This window comes from Arachis hypogaea, chromosome 20, assembly GCF_003086295.3.
Source record: "Arachis hypogaea cultivar Tifrunner chromosome 20, arahy.Tifrunner.gnm2.J5K5, whole genome shotgun sequence".
In the NCBI taxonomy this organism is placed as follows: Eukaryota; Viridiplantae; Streptophyta; class Magnoliopsida; order Fabales; family Fabaceae; genus Arachis; species Arachis hypogaea.
Genome location: NC_092055.1, coordinates 101,105,911 through 101,120,129, shown reverse-complemented (window position 1 = coordinate 101,120,129; position 14,219 = coordinate 101,105,911). Strand labels below are relative to the sequence as shown.

Genomic DNA, 14,219 nt, shown 5'->3' with positions numbered 1-14,219 from the left:
ATGGCAACAGTCAACTTGGAAGATGTGTTGTACACACGGAGTGACGATGGTGTTGATTACGGCGATGTTGCTTCTCTCACCGACGACGACATATTAAGAAAGGTACTTCGAACGGAAGAAGATGCATATGATTTCTATCAGAAGTTGGGGAGGTTTCAGGGTTTTGGAATTCGTAAGGGGATATGTTTGAGGATGGAGGTGAGAACCTAATTAGGTGAAGATTTTTTTGCAATAGAGAATGGCTTAGACATAGAAAACATTACAATCGGGTGGATAGGAGGAGGCCTCACAAGCCGGAGACAAGGACAAACTGTGAGGCGAGGATGTGCATATACCTTGACAGGAGCAATAACATCTGGAGGGTGAAGAAGGTTATCACGAGGCACAACCATGCGCTCACACATCCTGGCATGGTCCACCTAATTCCAAATTTTCGGTCCATGACAGAAGTGGCAAAAGCTCAAATAGATGGGATGCAAGGGTGTGGAATCTCGACCTCGAAGACGATGCAGTACCTGGCCGGCATGGCCGGTGGGTATTCTCTAGTTGGTTTCCTGAACAAGGATGCCTATAACTATGTCGACAGGAGTAGGCGTGCTAGAATCGCCGACGGGGATGTGAACTCGGCTATAGTGTACCTGGAGGAAAAAGTTGATGCTGACCCGATGTCTATGGCGTGGTATAATGTTACCGTGGATGACATGCTAGCGAATTTACTCTGGGCAGATGGTGGTAGCAGGCTTGACTACCAGTACTTCGGCGATGTTCTTGCATTCGACTCAACATATAAGAAGAACAAGTATAACAGGCCGCTGGTTATTTTTTCTGGTTGTAATAACCACAAGCAAACTTGTATATTTGGGTTTGGGTTGGTGTTAGATGAGAGCATCGCATCATATACATGGCTGATGGAGAATTTTTTGGAGGTCATGTGCAACAAAGTGCCATCGGTTGTTGTGACTGACGGAGATGATTCAATCCGGGAGGCTGTTCGAAAAGTTTTTTCCGGATGCAACCCATTGGGTTTGTGCATAGCACATTGAGAAGAATATTATATCTAACGTCAAGGACGTGGCTTTACGGCAGCTATTCAACAGGTGGCTGTATGCAGACATGGGGGTTGATGAGTTTGAGACCGAGTGGGCCGAAGCATTGGCAGAGTATGGATTGAATGACACCTTGTGGGGGAACCAGGTGTACGGGAAGAGGGATATGTGGGCAAACGCATACTTGTAGGATAAGTTTTGTGCCGGGTTCCGGACAACATCGCGGTGTGAGGGCATTACAGCATGGTGAAGAAGTTTCTTCAATCAAAGCACACAATGCTAGAACTTGTCCAAAACCTTGAGCTTCTTCTTCGGGAGTTTAGGAATAACGAGTTACTATCTCAGTTCAGGTCGATCTATGGTGACCTCATGTTGACGACCTCGTTGGACTCCTTGGAACGGTTTGCCGCTAGAGTGTATACTCGAACAGTTTTCAATGATGTGAAGAAGGAACTCGAAGCTGTTGCTTCTGTTAACTTTGTAGGGGTTCGACGATCGCTTACCACTAAAGTGTACACAGTAATGAATTTGGGCATCCCGGCCGGCCTATTGTGGTCTTATGTGACAAGAATATGGGAAGGTTGTAGTGTGACTGTTACTTATGGGACACACACGGGTACCCATGTAAGCATATGTTCTTCGTCATGAAGCACGAGCATGTGATGGAGGTCCCGAAGCGTTTGGTGTTGAAGCGATGGATGAAAGATGCAAAACATGTTGGCGAGTATGTGGAAAAAAAATATAATGATGGTGACCAGGAGTTTTTGCTTCGTCATGGGGCATTGCATTCCGCGTCTCATTGGTTGTTTTTTCTTGGGGCACAACAATTCGGTCTATTCACGGAGGCGATGAAGGGGCTACAGGAGCTACGTGCTAAACTGGAGGAGATGTTCTCCAAAAAGGGTGATGACAAGGGTGACGTCACGGCCGCCAAACTCTGTGATCCTGATGTTGTGCGAACCAAGGGTGCACCTAGGGTGCGCAAACAAAACCAGAACAGGAGGAAGTGTACGGCATGTAAGTTGCCGGGTCATACCAAACGAACATGTCCTGTATGCAGCACGAAAAATAAGGTAAAAAGGGCTCGTACCATGCGGATGGATGCTGGCGATGCTCACGTTGGTGCCGCATGTACCGGCAGGAACACCACAAAGGTTAAACTAGTATTATTGGATATATGTTAGTTACGGTTTATGTTTACACTATGGTTATTGTATATGTGGTTGTCTTACGCTAGTTAATATATTTCTAGAGGTCCTTGGGTGGTTATAAATTATGTTGGTGCTATTGCATGTAGGTGACCGAGTATGAGGTAACTGGGTCAAATGAAGAGGTTGGACAGTGTAACAGCCCAGACCACCCGCTAGCACGATATTGTCCGCTTTGGCACACAAGGCCTCACGGTTTTGCCTTTGACGATAGGGATGATAGCCGAAGCCCCCCACACTCACTCGTCAAAACGCGTCATGCTAGGGAGAGGTATCCACACCCTTATAAGGCATGCTTCGTTCCCCTCCCCAACCGATGTGGGCCTTACAATCCACCCCCCTAAGGGAGTCCAGCTTAGGTTTAATCTGTGTAATATGGAGCAAGTGTCCTATGGTAGGATCACAATTGTATAAATAGAAGTGCGCCTATTTGTACAAATTGTGGCACTATCAAAGGCTTATAGGAATGTCCTCTTTATCTTCTATGTCATTGTTGTCTTCTGATTACTGTGATCATCTGTCCTCTGCCACTTCTTACTACTCTTGTCCTTTTGTACCCAATCTTGCCCTATCCTTTGCTAGATTTTCTCGAACGTGCTTTTGCAATAGTTTCAGTTTCGGTTCCGGTTCGCGATTCCTGCCTTGTAGCTAGTTCTAACCTTTCCCGATTTTGTGAATGCATGCTTTAATCTTTTTCGTCTTTGTGTTGTTCTCTATGATTCCTGATGTCAATATTTCATGAATTACTTAGAAGATCCGATCGGTGTTTGCTGTGAATTACTATCTAATTCCTTTATAGAGCTGTATTTGAAATTTTGGATTGCATGAATTCATTGAGTTACTAAACGAGATGCTTTGTTTTGGACTTGATAAGCGATATTTGAATTTTTCTTTTATGTTGATAATCTTTGAAGTTATGACTAAATTTTGAGTTGCTTGTGATCCTTTTGTTTCAAATTAAGAATTTTAAAAAAATTGTTATTCAATTTTTCAAGGAGAAGAACTTTGTGATGAACATATAATGGAGTGTTATTGTTGTTTGGCGAACTGGTGATTTTATCTGTTTAGGGATAGAGAATTATTTGGGTGACTTGTTAGATGGATCGAAGATCTTTACGATTTAGAAGTTTGTTTGAACTTTTCTAATTTGATGATCTAGTTTTATTATAGTATTGTGTTGTTGGACATGGTTTTTCTGTCACGGAATTATTGTGATTATGTTCTATGATTTTTCTATTGTTGCTGAATTCTGATGATTTTTGCAAAATGTGATGTTTGTGAAAGAAGATAGTTATTTCAAGAGATTTTTATGAAATATATGATACTTGAATGGAGAGGTTAAGGCTTTTGAAATGATGACAACAAATTAAGGAGTATATTCAGCAGCTACTGGTTTTCAGGAACAATTTGTGTGGCTAGATTGAATAAGGGGATATTTGGATTTTAGATGATTGCTTCTAATTGTATGCTTCTACTATGTATGGTCCTGATTGAACATTGTTTTGTTTTCTCCTTGCTAGTTTGATGTTTATGGAGTTATATATCTGAAATGTGTTCAAGAAAAATGGTTTCGTACACAAACAAGAAAAAATAGATTGATAGAAATATGGTCAGTTCCAAAATAGCATGTTTTAAGTTCTCTTTGGGTGTAGGTGCAAAAAAAAAAAGACATTGTTCCTAAATTCATACACATTCCTACCTTTGGATTATATATAAGTATGAACTGTTATTTGTTAATATGCATGAAAAAAAAAAAGAGGTGAGAGCTAACTTGGCAGAGACTTAAATTGAGGAACAAGGAGAGAAATTATTTAATTTTTGGATGCTTATATATATTGTTTTATTGGTTCACACAATTTTCCATCTATTTAATGGGATCCTTTCCATATTATTTAGATGGAAGTAAATATCAAAAGGCTTTCTATTATACTACCTTTATACTTTTCAAGTTTATCATTAGTTAGATTAAGAAATTTTTTTTCGTGATCATGTCGAAATAACTTCGTACTTTCAAGTGAATTTTTATGATCATGTTCATGATTTTGAAATTGAAAGTCGAAATAATTTTATTGGTCTGATTTTAGAAGTGCATACCACATCTGATGTGTTTGTGTCTGTGTCTTTTAATAATTATGTGCTATGTTTTGATTTCATTGTTGCAACAGTGGATTACATTTAGACGTGAATGCCTTACTAAAGGGTAGCTCAAACAACATATTTTATGCGTATTATCATGACAAAAAAATTTGTTTATGTATGGATAAGGGTGTGTTAGAATCAACTCTTCTAATTTTATTTGTTTTGGTGATATTTGTCTTTTATTCTTTTGGTGATATTTGTCTTTTATTCTTTTGGTGATGAACTTTGTTTTTTGGCTAAGATTTGAAACTCGAAAATTTTCTTAACCCTTGCTTTTTTTTTTTTTGAAAATTCCTCTGTTCTCAACTATTGTCATTATTCTCAGAGATTTGGAGAGATTGGTTTTCTGGGTTTTGTGAGATTGAGATTGTAGGTCTTATAGATATTGGAAAGAATTTCTGGCGATTTCGGATGGAAAAGATTGGATATCTAATTCCTTAAAGTTGAACAAATTCTTTCTGAGTTTTTCTCCTTATTATATTCATGGAGTATTATAAAGTAGGCATTGTAAAAAAAATTGATTTTTTAATTTTAGGACAACTTTGGTGCTTATTTGCAATGTATGAAGATTGTGGATGTCTAAGCTCTAAAGAAACCGATGGGTTCATTTTGAGTCAATGGGTTTAATCTTGAGTTATTTCATTATAACTTGTTGACCTGAAAATTTATGAGTATGGATTGATCATAACTTGAGTGTGGAGGCATAAAATTGTCAATATTTTCTTTTCTTTTCATGTGTTTTCTATTTTTAGTTGGTTCATTTATTTTAGATTTTTTTTATGTTACCTTTGCTCGTTCTAAATATTTTCTTTATTACTATATTTTGATTGATTGTGTTTGAATATTTTGTTTAGTCATTGTTGTTGATGTTTAAAAGTAGAAATTTTTAGGTGATACCATTTTTATATACTAGTTTCTAATTTTGAGTGTAACATATATGTCCTTTTTTCTAATCTGCTCTTTCAATTATTTGCAATTCTCATCATTTTGGCATTTTTAGAGTCTTGATGATGTTAATGAAGAATATTATGAAGCTTTTTCGATGATTTCAACATTTACTTATGCCCTAAAATCTTTTATGCTATGATGATATTGTTATGCTGAACTTTATTTTGTTTTGCTTGTTTTCTAGTTTTGTTGGGAAAAAAAATCTATATTCTATTTAGCGTTGTCACATCTTGTGGTCTGATTATTGAGTATGGTGCATACAAATGGGTAGAATTTATAACCTGCAAGGAATAGTTCTTCTAAACTCCTTCATTTCTTTATCCAAGTAATGGTAATTGTTATGTTTGGGAACATTAGGTGTTCTTCTTGGAATAGTTTGTGTTGAAGTATGCGCTATAATCGTGCCACGTGATTTGACGTATTGTTCCTTCTTCTATATTTCGTATCGGGAGTTCCTTGTTTCAATTCTTGTTGAAATGAAATTTGATTATTTTATTTCATGTCCTACATCTTATGCATATCTCAATCTGATCGTGCTTTTGGCTATACCATATATTCTCGACAACACAGGTGCTGACATTGCATTCCTTTACGTGAACTATATAACTCCTTGATGTAATTTGAAATTGCTTTACTATGTTACATCATATCTTCTAATATTCTCTTAGAATTCTTGTTCCAGATCTTCTTTGGAAAAACTTTTTTTTGATTTGATTCTTGTCTTGCCTGATTGTGTCCTTAATCATCCATTTAAATCTTTGTAAAAATAGCCATTGATTTTGGTTAACCTCTTTTTGTGAACTTTGTACTTCTTTGATTCAACCTGAACTTGTTTTGACCTAATATACCCTATTTTCTTTAATTGTTACTATTAAAGTTTTTTGATTCAGATTTCCTTGTTAAGATGCGATTGACTCTTTCTGGCACACTTAATTATTTCTATACAGCATTGCTTAATTGCAATCTTAAGCATCTTTTTACATTCGTACAAACACCATATGTGATGTTTGCTCTTCTCTTCCCAGGTTTTGTGTCCTTTTGAGTAAACCTGAGCTTGTTTCGGTCTCGTGTGATTCCTAGATATAGTAAGCGATACGTTAGTTTGTTAGGACACAACTTATCGATGTTGAAGTTCAGAAAGTCGTAATTCTAAGGCTTGACGTAAGACCGGCTACTACCAAGCAGATGTACACCAGAACCAAGAGATTATAAAGTAAAAGTGTATTTTGAGGAGATTGACAAACTAAGTGAAAAGTACTATGTATATCTAAGTTGTCAAGGGAACAAGAGTAGGTGAATGCTAATCACATCGTTTTAACAAAAACCTATCTTGTAACTTCTGCACCTCGTTATACTTCTTTCTCATGTTTGGCAAAGTGCTAAAACCATGTAAAGTTTTGCAGATTATACCAATTTTTGAATTTTCGAGGGCGAAAATTTTTGTAAGGAGGGTAGAATGTAAAATCCCTATAATACCCTTACTCTCTTTTTTCCCAAACTAAACCCTAACCCTAATCTCAAAATAAATCTCACACCCTCCCTCTTACATACATACACACACACAATTCAGAGAAAGAGGGAGAAGTAACGGAAGCAATGAAAAGAGAAAGGGGAGAGTGAGGGAACGGAGAAGAGAAGAGAGGGAGGCTGTCCACCGTCACTGCCGTCGCCTTGGAGCATGCCGGCGTCGCGCCTCACCGCCGTGGAGCCGCCGTCCCACGTGTCGCCACCGGCGCTGACGAAGAGGGGAGAGAGTGAGATGTTGAGGCAGAGAGCTGCCGCCGCGGGAAACGCGATGGAGGAGAGGACGCCACCAGCTCTGTCACGCCTGGTTGTTGCCTAGCATGCCGTCAGAGACCGCCGTTCCCTCACCACTGCTGCGTCGCCGTTGATAAAGCTGTTGCCGCCGCCGTGAGCCGCGAACAGAGGAGGGAGAAGGAGGCGAGTTCGTGAGGGAGAAGAAGCAGCGCTGCCACCTTGCTGCCGTACCTCCTTGCTGTTGTCGAACTGTCCGCTACCATTGTTGCCGTTCTGGTTCGCTATTTTCCCTTGAATCTGTTTCACTTTCGTATCCTGCCATTATGATTTTATTGAACCTCTGCTTTACCTTGGATTTTCCAGCACTCTTTCTTGTTGTCTTCCATTCTATTTGAATCCAATAGTTTCTCTGGTTGCTATGATCATTGACGTTGCAATAAGAAATGGATGCTGCTGTTGTTGCAGCCGCAACTTTCCGCTGCCCGGTCCAAATCCTGTGACTACTCATTTCATTCTACATCGATCCTCCTCACCCGTTAATTTTGCACTTCGGTTTTGGTCTCTTCGGTCCCTTAGGACCACGTTGTGAGTAGACTTTACATTTATAATTATTTGGCTTTACATCTATAATTATTTTGATATGTGATGCTTGAATTTATGACTATACTTACAAATTACCAACAAAGATTTGAATTTGATTTTGATAATGGATTTATTAGAACTAAATATTTATTTTTGTGAAATTCAGATTTTCAATCTGCACATGAGACTGTATACATGTTTGATGAAGTTTTGTATTATTTTAGAATATTCGATTTTATTTGAATATGTGTTTCTGGAACATTGAAGTATTTCTTTTACGCACTTATATACTCTGAATTTGTAAAGTATATTGGACAATTCATATGATTAAAAAGGATTTTGATGAGAAAGTATTATTTGCTTTGATTTGATACGGTATATATTTGAAAGATCAAAGATTGGTTGTATTTGAAATTATATGTTTTGAATTAGTTTGGGAGGCTCGTATTAGAAAACCGTAGTTAACGGCGGTTATGACGTTAACCTAGATGCATCTGGCTCAGACCTCAGCTAGCAGGGGCGTTGCTAGCCTAACGTGTAGGCCACACGTTGGATCTGTTATTCCGTACGGACACACTAGAGGAAAGGGCTACCCTTAGAGGTGGAGCCGCCCAAGTGTGGACTATTTGATTTGATTTCTGTATGAGAACTCCCTTATTGATTCACTTATTCATATAAATTATTATTTTCTAACTAAAATTATTTTCATAATAATGTTTAGATGATCTCATGTGAATTATAGATGTACTGTCTAGTCACTGAGTTGCAAAACTCACCCTTTTTTTAAAAAATATTTTTCAGGAATAAGTATTTGATTATGTGAGCTTATTCAAGAGTAATGATCTGCAATGGGTTCTATTCCTTGTTGAGTTCTTAGACGTCATCTGCTCCATATGTCACAGGCAGGATCCATCTATATTTATTTATTTTATTTTTGTTCAATTATGTAATTATTCATTCTAGAAAGTGTAAATTTATCAAAAATTATTTGTAACATTTTTATTTATCTTATATTCGAATCTGTTAGGCTTGCTAGGGAACTCTTTTTCCTGAGCGCCAGTCATGGCTCATTTTGGGCCGTGACAGACAGCCAAGTCATTCTTGTCATCCTCATCCCATGCACGATCTCAACTTCGAGACAATCGATGAGTCCAGAGTGGAGGAGGCCGAACTCGATTCATACTGTTCAGGCTTGAGGGAGGGCACTGTCGGCGGTCTTGATGTGGAGGATGCCAAGACAAGCAAGGTATGCTTTATGTGTCTTATTTTCTCAATCTGCAAATGGTGATTGTGTAAAACTGTGTAGTTCATTTCTCATTCACATCCTTCTGTGATATATGCCACAACTGATGGACATGGTGGCATCTCATGTAAAGGCCTTATGACTAGGGAAATTGAAGTGAGTTGCCCTTTATGTGTACCGTATAGTTTGCAGGCGGAATTAATTTTTCGGTAGTTAAGACACTGGTTGCAACAGGCTGTGTATGCATTTTTTTTGTGTGCATGTACTTGCTGAATATTAACTGTAGTACTCGATTGAATTGGACCTCAACATAACATAGGTGTCGTTAAATGTTACTTATTGGCTGTGATGCATTTGTGTGAGTTTAATTGTCGTGTACTGGTTTGGGAACACTAAAAGATGTTGCTTTATGAATTTTTTTACAACTGAATAGAAGTCTACTAGAATCCAACTATTGAGACACTGTTGTTGAATGCCAAGCTAAACTGAGCATTCCGTCCCTACTGTTTAATTTTTCTCTCTTTTTGTATTCAACTTCCCTCTTTTTGTATAGGGTTGTGTGCTGTGTGTCTATTAGTCATCATGATAATATTTGGTTTCATGTTAATTGCCAACAATGAGTGAAATTTGCATTTGAAGCGTTTGATTCTCCTACTTAATCTGATGCCACTATTATTTTAGTGAGCATTTGTTGGCACTGTGGATTTTCCAATCGGGTTCCCTCTATATCTGCGCTATGCAACATCTTAGTTGGCATTATCTAGCACCTAAGGGGGGAAACAAGACATTGATCTTGACCACAAGTGCTTGGGGATTCTGCTTCAAAAGGTTAATGATGGAGCATATGTTAATGATAAAATAGATTTGATGTATAACAAAGCAAACATCGAAGGTACTACAAAATTGCTAAGGTTGGCCAAAGCAATGGGTCTGGTAAATCATGCGTTCTTTTTGGATGTGTTTATTTTCCCATTACCTCTTGTTTCTTGGCCTATTTTCTTTTCAAGTGTAAATGTCATCATTGATATTTAGAAAATTGGAAACTCTAAGTTGGTTCCAACTATGAAATGCCTCCAAATTTTTGTTGCTTTCATTTTATATTTGAATCAGAGTTGCTTTAAACTGCAGAATTTAAAGGCAGCATTTGGTTCATCAGCATGCATAATAGGCGACAGAAATGGGCTTAATTGACAACTTTTATATCCAGAAAAGTGGCAACTCTAACTAACATTGATGATTACGATTCCTACAATGCATTTCAAACAAACTTTCTGTATTCATAACCATCACAACACATCAACAAATTTTATAAATATTTGACAAAAAGAGACACCTACTTTGACATCGAAATATCCACGTATATGAACACCCCCTCTCCCCAAATAGGGAAACGATAAAAATAAACGGTAACACTTGTCAGTCTTTAACATCGGGGACTCCTTCACCACATCTCTGAAACCTGGCTTCACCTTCAGCTAAACATGGTGAACATGTCAATTTACGCAGATGCTCGTTTCTCCTTCCTTTCATAAGAGCTATTCTTCATTGAATTAAAGACCAAACTTGCTGCATAAGCACCCAAAATTACAAGTGAAAACACCCATTGTTCTCGTCTATGAATCTTGAATTGGTGGCATTAGCCATAACATGAGTCTCCAATAGGGGTGAGTTCAGGCCCAGCGAAGACTGCATCACCGTCTACCTGTGAAGCTATCTAGTTTGTTGTGACGATAGCCAGACAACTGCAGCAGAAGTACATAAACAAAATTATTAGCCGTGTCTGAATCACAGACAAGTTTGTTCTGTTTTGCCAAGAAAAGTCGTACATGTTGTCATATATTCAGCAATATAAGCGACATGGACAATTCAATTCATCAAATTAAAAACAGGGTTTGCTACTTTCCAGGCTACATCGACTTTTACCTCATCCGCTATCATTTGGAGGCTCCTAAGGAACTTTGCTAGGTGCACTTTGCCTCCCGGGAATCTCCTACTTCCTGAGAAGAACAAAGTCCTATACAGAGCAGTGGCACAGTCCACTATCATTACATCTTACATATTCAACCAGCCTTGAATGTAAGGTTCACACTCAAGACTTTGCAACCTAGGCAAAGACACAAAGACCATGCACATTTGGGTCAACGACAAGTTAAAACAATAAACAGGACATGCTCGCCTCTTACTGGAATTTTAGGGAGCCTTCCAAGTCAAAAATTGTTGTTTGTCCCAAATTCTCCATCATGTGAAATGGGGAATCCATGACGGATGACATTGGTTTTGTTTCACAACTCCAAACGTGCTTGTGAAACCTCAATCCTGGCCAAAATGGCATCTGTCTCCATCAGTATTATTTAACTATTCTTGCTCAGTGCTCAGACATCAAAGTCCCTAAATAAAATCAATAAACAGACATGGTCTAACTAAAAATAGAAAATGAATTACACAGATGAAATGTGGGTATTCAAATCATAGTCGTAAAGCAACCTCAAACGAACTGGCTAGAATAAATTTTTCCATGGACCATAGTAGATATTACATGGGTATTCAACTAAGGCTGGAAAAAATATTACTGACAAACGTAACAGGAAGTGAATTGAAACTGAAAATTATTATACTCATGTCGGTACCTGTTACAGTTTTTGACACATGAATGCAGAGAGTGAAATCAATCATCCAAAAGTTCCAGAGAACAAGAAAATAAAGATCACTCCACATTTGTATCATATACTCTTTTAGGAAAATAGAATCAAGGATCTATATAGCATCTTGCACTATGTTGTCATTCTATTAAAAACTTTTACCTTATAAGGAACACGAGCACGGATTTCGCGATGATACGGAGGAGGAGGTAATCAGGTGCTACAGCAACAAATCTGGAGATGATCCTCCATGTCTTATTAAGCAGTTTTGTCTCTCTGCCTGAGCTTTCTCTCGCTGATTAATTGATTGGAACTACAAAAAAGGATTTATTTATTAAAAAAAATAGATAAGCACACACAAATATTTACCTCCTCTGTTATTTTGTTGTGAATGTGGTTTGTTACTAAGATCGCTCAGGTTCTGCCGTTTGGGACTCCGGTTTGTGGAGACTAACTATTTTTTTCGGGTATTTATTTCCTCATAAAATGTTGTTTTATTTCCTAATCTTTTATGAATTTTAGGCAGAATGCAAGAGTCCTACTAGTTCATTGAACCTTGGTCGAACCATTGACGGAGTGAACCAGTCACTTTACCGGTTCATTGACTTGTTCGGTTCTCGCATCCTTGATCAAAACAATTTTATGCCTCAAGCAGAGTTTTTAACGGCATAAATACGACGAGCAATGTCCAGTTGTACACCAAAGAAGTTATTTAATGACTTAATATGGTGATTACATGAATCATGGCTACAGCGTTGTTTTAGAACCTCGGGAACAAATACAATTTTCAGTTCATCAACTATTTTAAAAGGTGGCCAACAGAAAAAGCTTACTTGGATACAATGAGACTTTGCTCCAAGAAATCCACAACATCTACCTGCATCGCAAAGGCAGTGAACCTTGGCGCCTCCAAACCATTCGAAATTATAGTCATCTGCCATTTCAGCACCAAAAGGAGTATCATGTTTCGCAGCTACTCCAACAGTTATTTCGCCCAAAACATTCCATTATCCCGTCTCACAGTTTAGTTGAATGCAAACTTAAAAGAAGTAACTTGATGTCGAACCCTGGGGAATGGGAAACAACGAAGGTAACTAATGGCTAGTATGATTTGCAAGTCAACGTAGTTTCATTTAACTTTACTATACTGTTTGATTGATATACCAGGAGTGATTTATAAATCTGGCAAAACTTCCCTTTCTTGTTGCATCAAGGGATTCAGAGGCATTAAGGCAAGTGATAAATGCATCTATTAGACCTGCAACGCAAGAACGGAAAGTTGATAAGAAAATGGGGTCACAAACTTAATCTTCAAACAGATAGTAACAAGGCAAAGCATTTGATGGAACTCTCGTTTAGAGCTCCATTCAATGGAATTGCAAAAAATATTTATAAATTTACCCCAACCCATTATTTTGTATTCACTTATTTTCAACAAAAGTTTTTGTATTCCTAAAACAAGCTCAAATTCATAAATACTAACGGGAACTGTTAGAGAGTCATGCTAATTTCAGTCATGATATTTTTGTTCTCTTGCTTGTAAAAAAAATCAATTAATTGAAAACTCAACATCTTCTCCCTTTATAATTGTTCCAGTAATTTTTAATAATTATACTAACATATTTTTTTTTATTTTATTCTTAAAAAATAATCACTATTATCTGATTGATTTGGGTTAACACGATATTGCTTCTTTTATTATTTGAGGTATTATATATTTTTATCCTTGAAGTTTTTTAAAACATATATTTTTGTTTGCAATTGAAATTTGATTTATCCTAATAATTATTTTTGCGTTAACTTTGATTTAATTTAACAATGTAATATAAAGTCTTACGCAGATACTTAGTTCATGGCTTTCTCAGATGTCACTTTAATGATGACCTTTTCAAATCTAGGTATAATAGAAAAATAAAAGAAAACAAGAATTTAATAAAATAACAGAAGGTGAAGGCTCAGACTGGAAACAGGAACAAGAGAAATCTTTTAGTAAAAATTGCACAAGAACCAGAAAACGAAATAACAAATAACAAATTGGTCTTCATTGTATTTATCAGTAAGAGCAAGTAGCGGTTATGAGTATGTTCTCTAATTGAAATTGAAAAATAATAACAAATTAGTGACAACAATTATATCATACAATAAAATAACAACCAAACAACAAATAAGAGGGTCAAAAGGGGGGCAACTAATAATAGAAACGAACGAATTAGTAGTGGTGCAGCGGGTATAGTTTGGGGTTTCTTTCACAAATTCGAGAAGGTATGCATGCAAAGAATAAGGAATGAAGAAACGAACAGAACTAGGCATGCAATCACCTGCATAAGGATTACAGAATACGACCAACACTGAATCACTGACCGGGGAGAAGAGAGAATAGCAGAATAAAGAATAGATCAGAGAAAAGACGTTTTTTCTCACCAGGAATAATCTTCTTCCCGCTCCCTCCAGCTGCTGATATCTTTTCCTCCCTTAATAATGTGTCTGATGCACGGAAAACTTGTCTCTTAACAAATTTTCTTCGGCAAGTGTACCGAATTTATCGTCAAGTAAAAACTCACAATAGAGTGAGGTCGAATCCCACAAGGATTGATTGATCAAGCAACTTTAATTAGAGGAATGTTCTAGTTGAGCGAATCCAGGATATGAGTTTAGA

At 37.4% G+C, this 14,219-nt stretch overlaps 1 protein-coding gene across 1 annotated transcript; it reads left to right on the top strand.

Annotated features, from left to right (window-relative positions):
- On the top strand, positions 1 to 1,236 carry LOC140183126 (protein FAR1-RELATED SEQUENCE 5-like). The gene is made up of 3 exons (XM_072231144.1): positions 1 to 152; positions 278 to 815; positions 1,036 to 1,236. The coding sequence occupies exons 1-3, from the start codon at positions 1 to 3 to the stop codon at positions 1,234 to 1,236; spliced, it is 891 nt and encodes a 296-aa protein (XP_072087245.1).
- The last annotated feature ends 12,983 nt before the right edge of the window (positions 1,237 to 14,219 follow it).

What these genes read in the sequence shown, in the direction of transcription:
- LOC140183126 (XM_072231144.1), top strand. Translation starts at nt 1, where the DNA reads ATGGCAACAGTCAACTTGGAAGATGTGTTGTACACACGGAGTGACGAT. An exon ending in TTCTATCAGAAGTTGGGGAG is followed by an intron (nt 153 to 277) that starts GTTTCAGGGTTT and finishes TCGGGTGGATAG; the next exon opens with GAGGAGGCCTCACAAGCCGG. An exon ending in ACAAGTATAACAGGCCGCTG is followed by an intron (nt 816 to 1,035) that starts GTTATTTTTTCT and finishes GTTTGTGCATAG; the next exon opens with CACATTGAGAAGAATATTAT.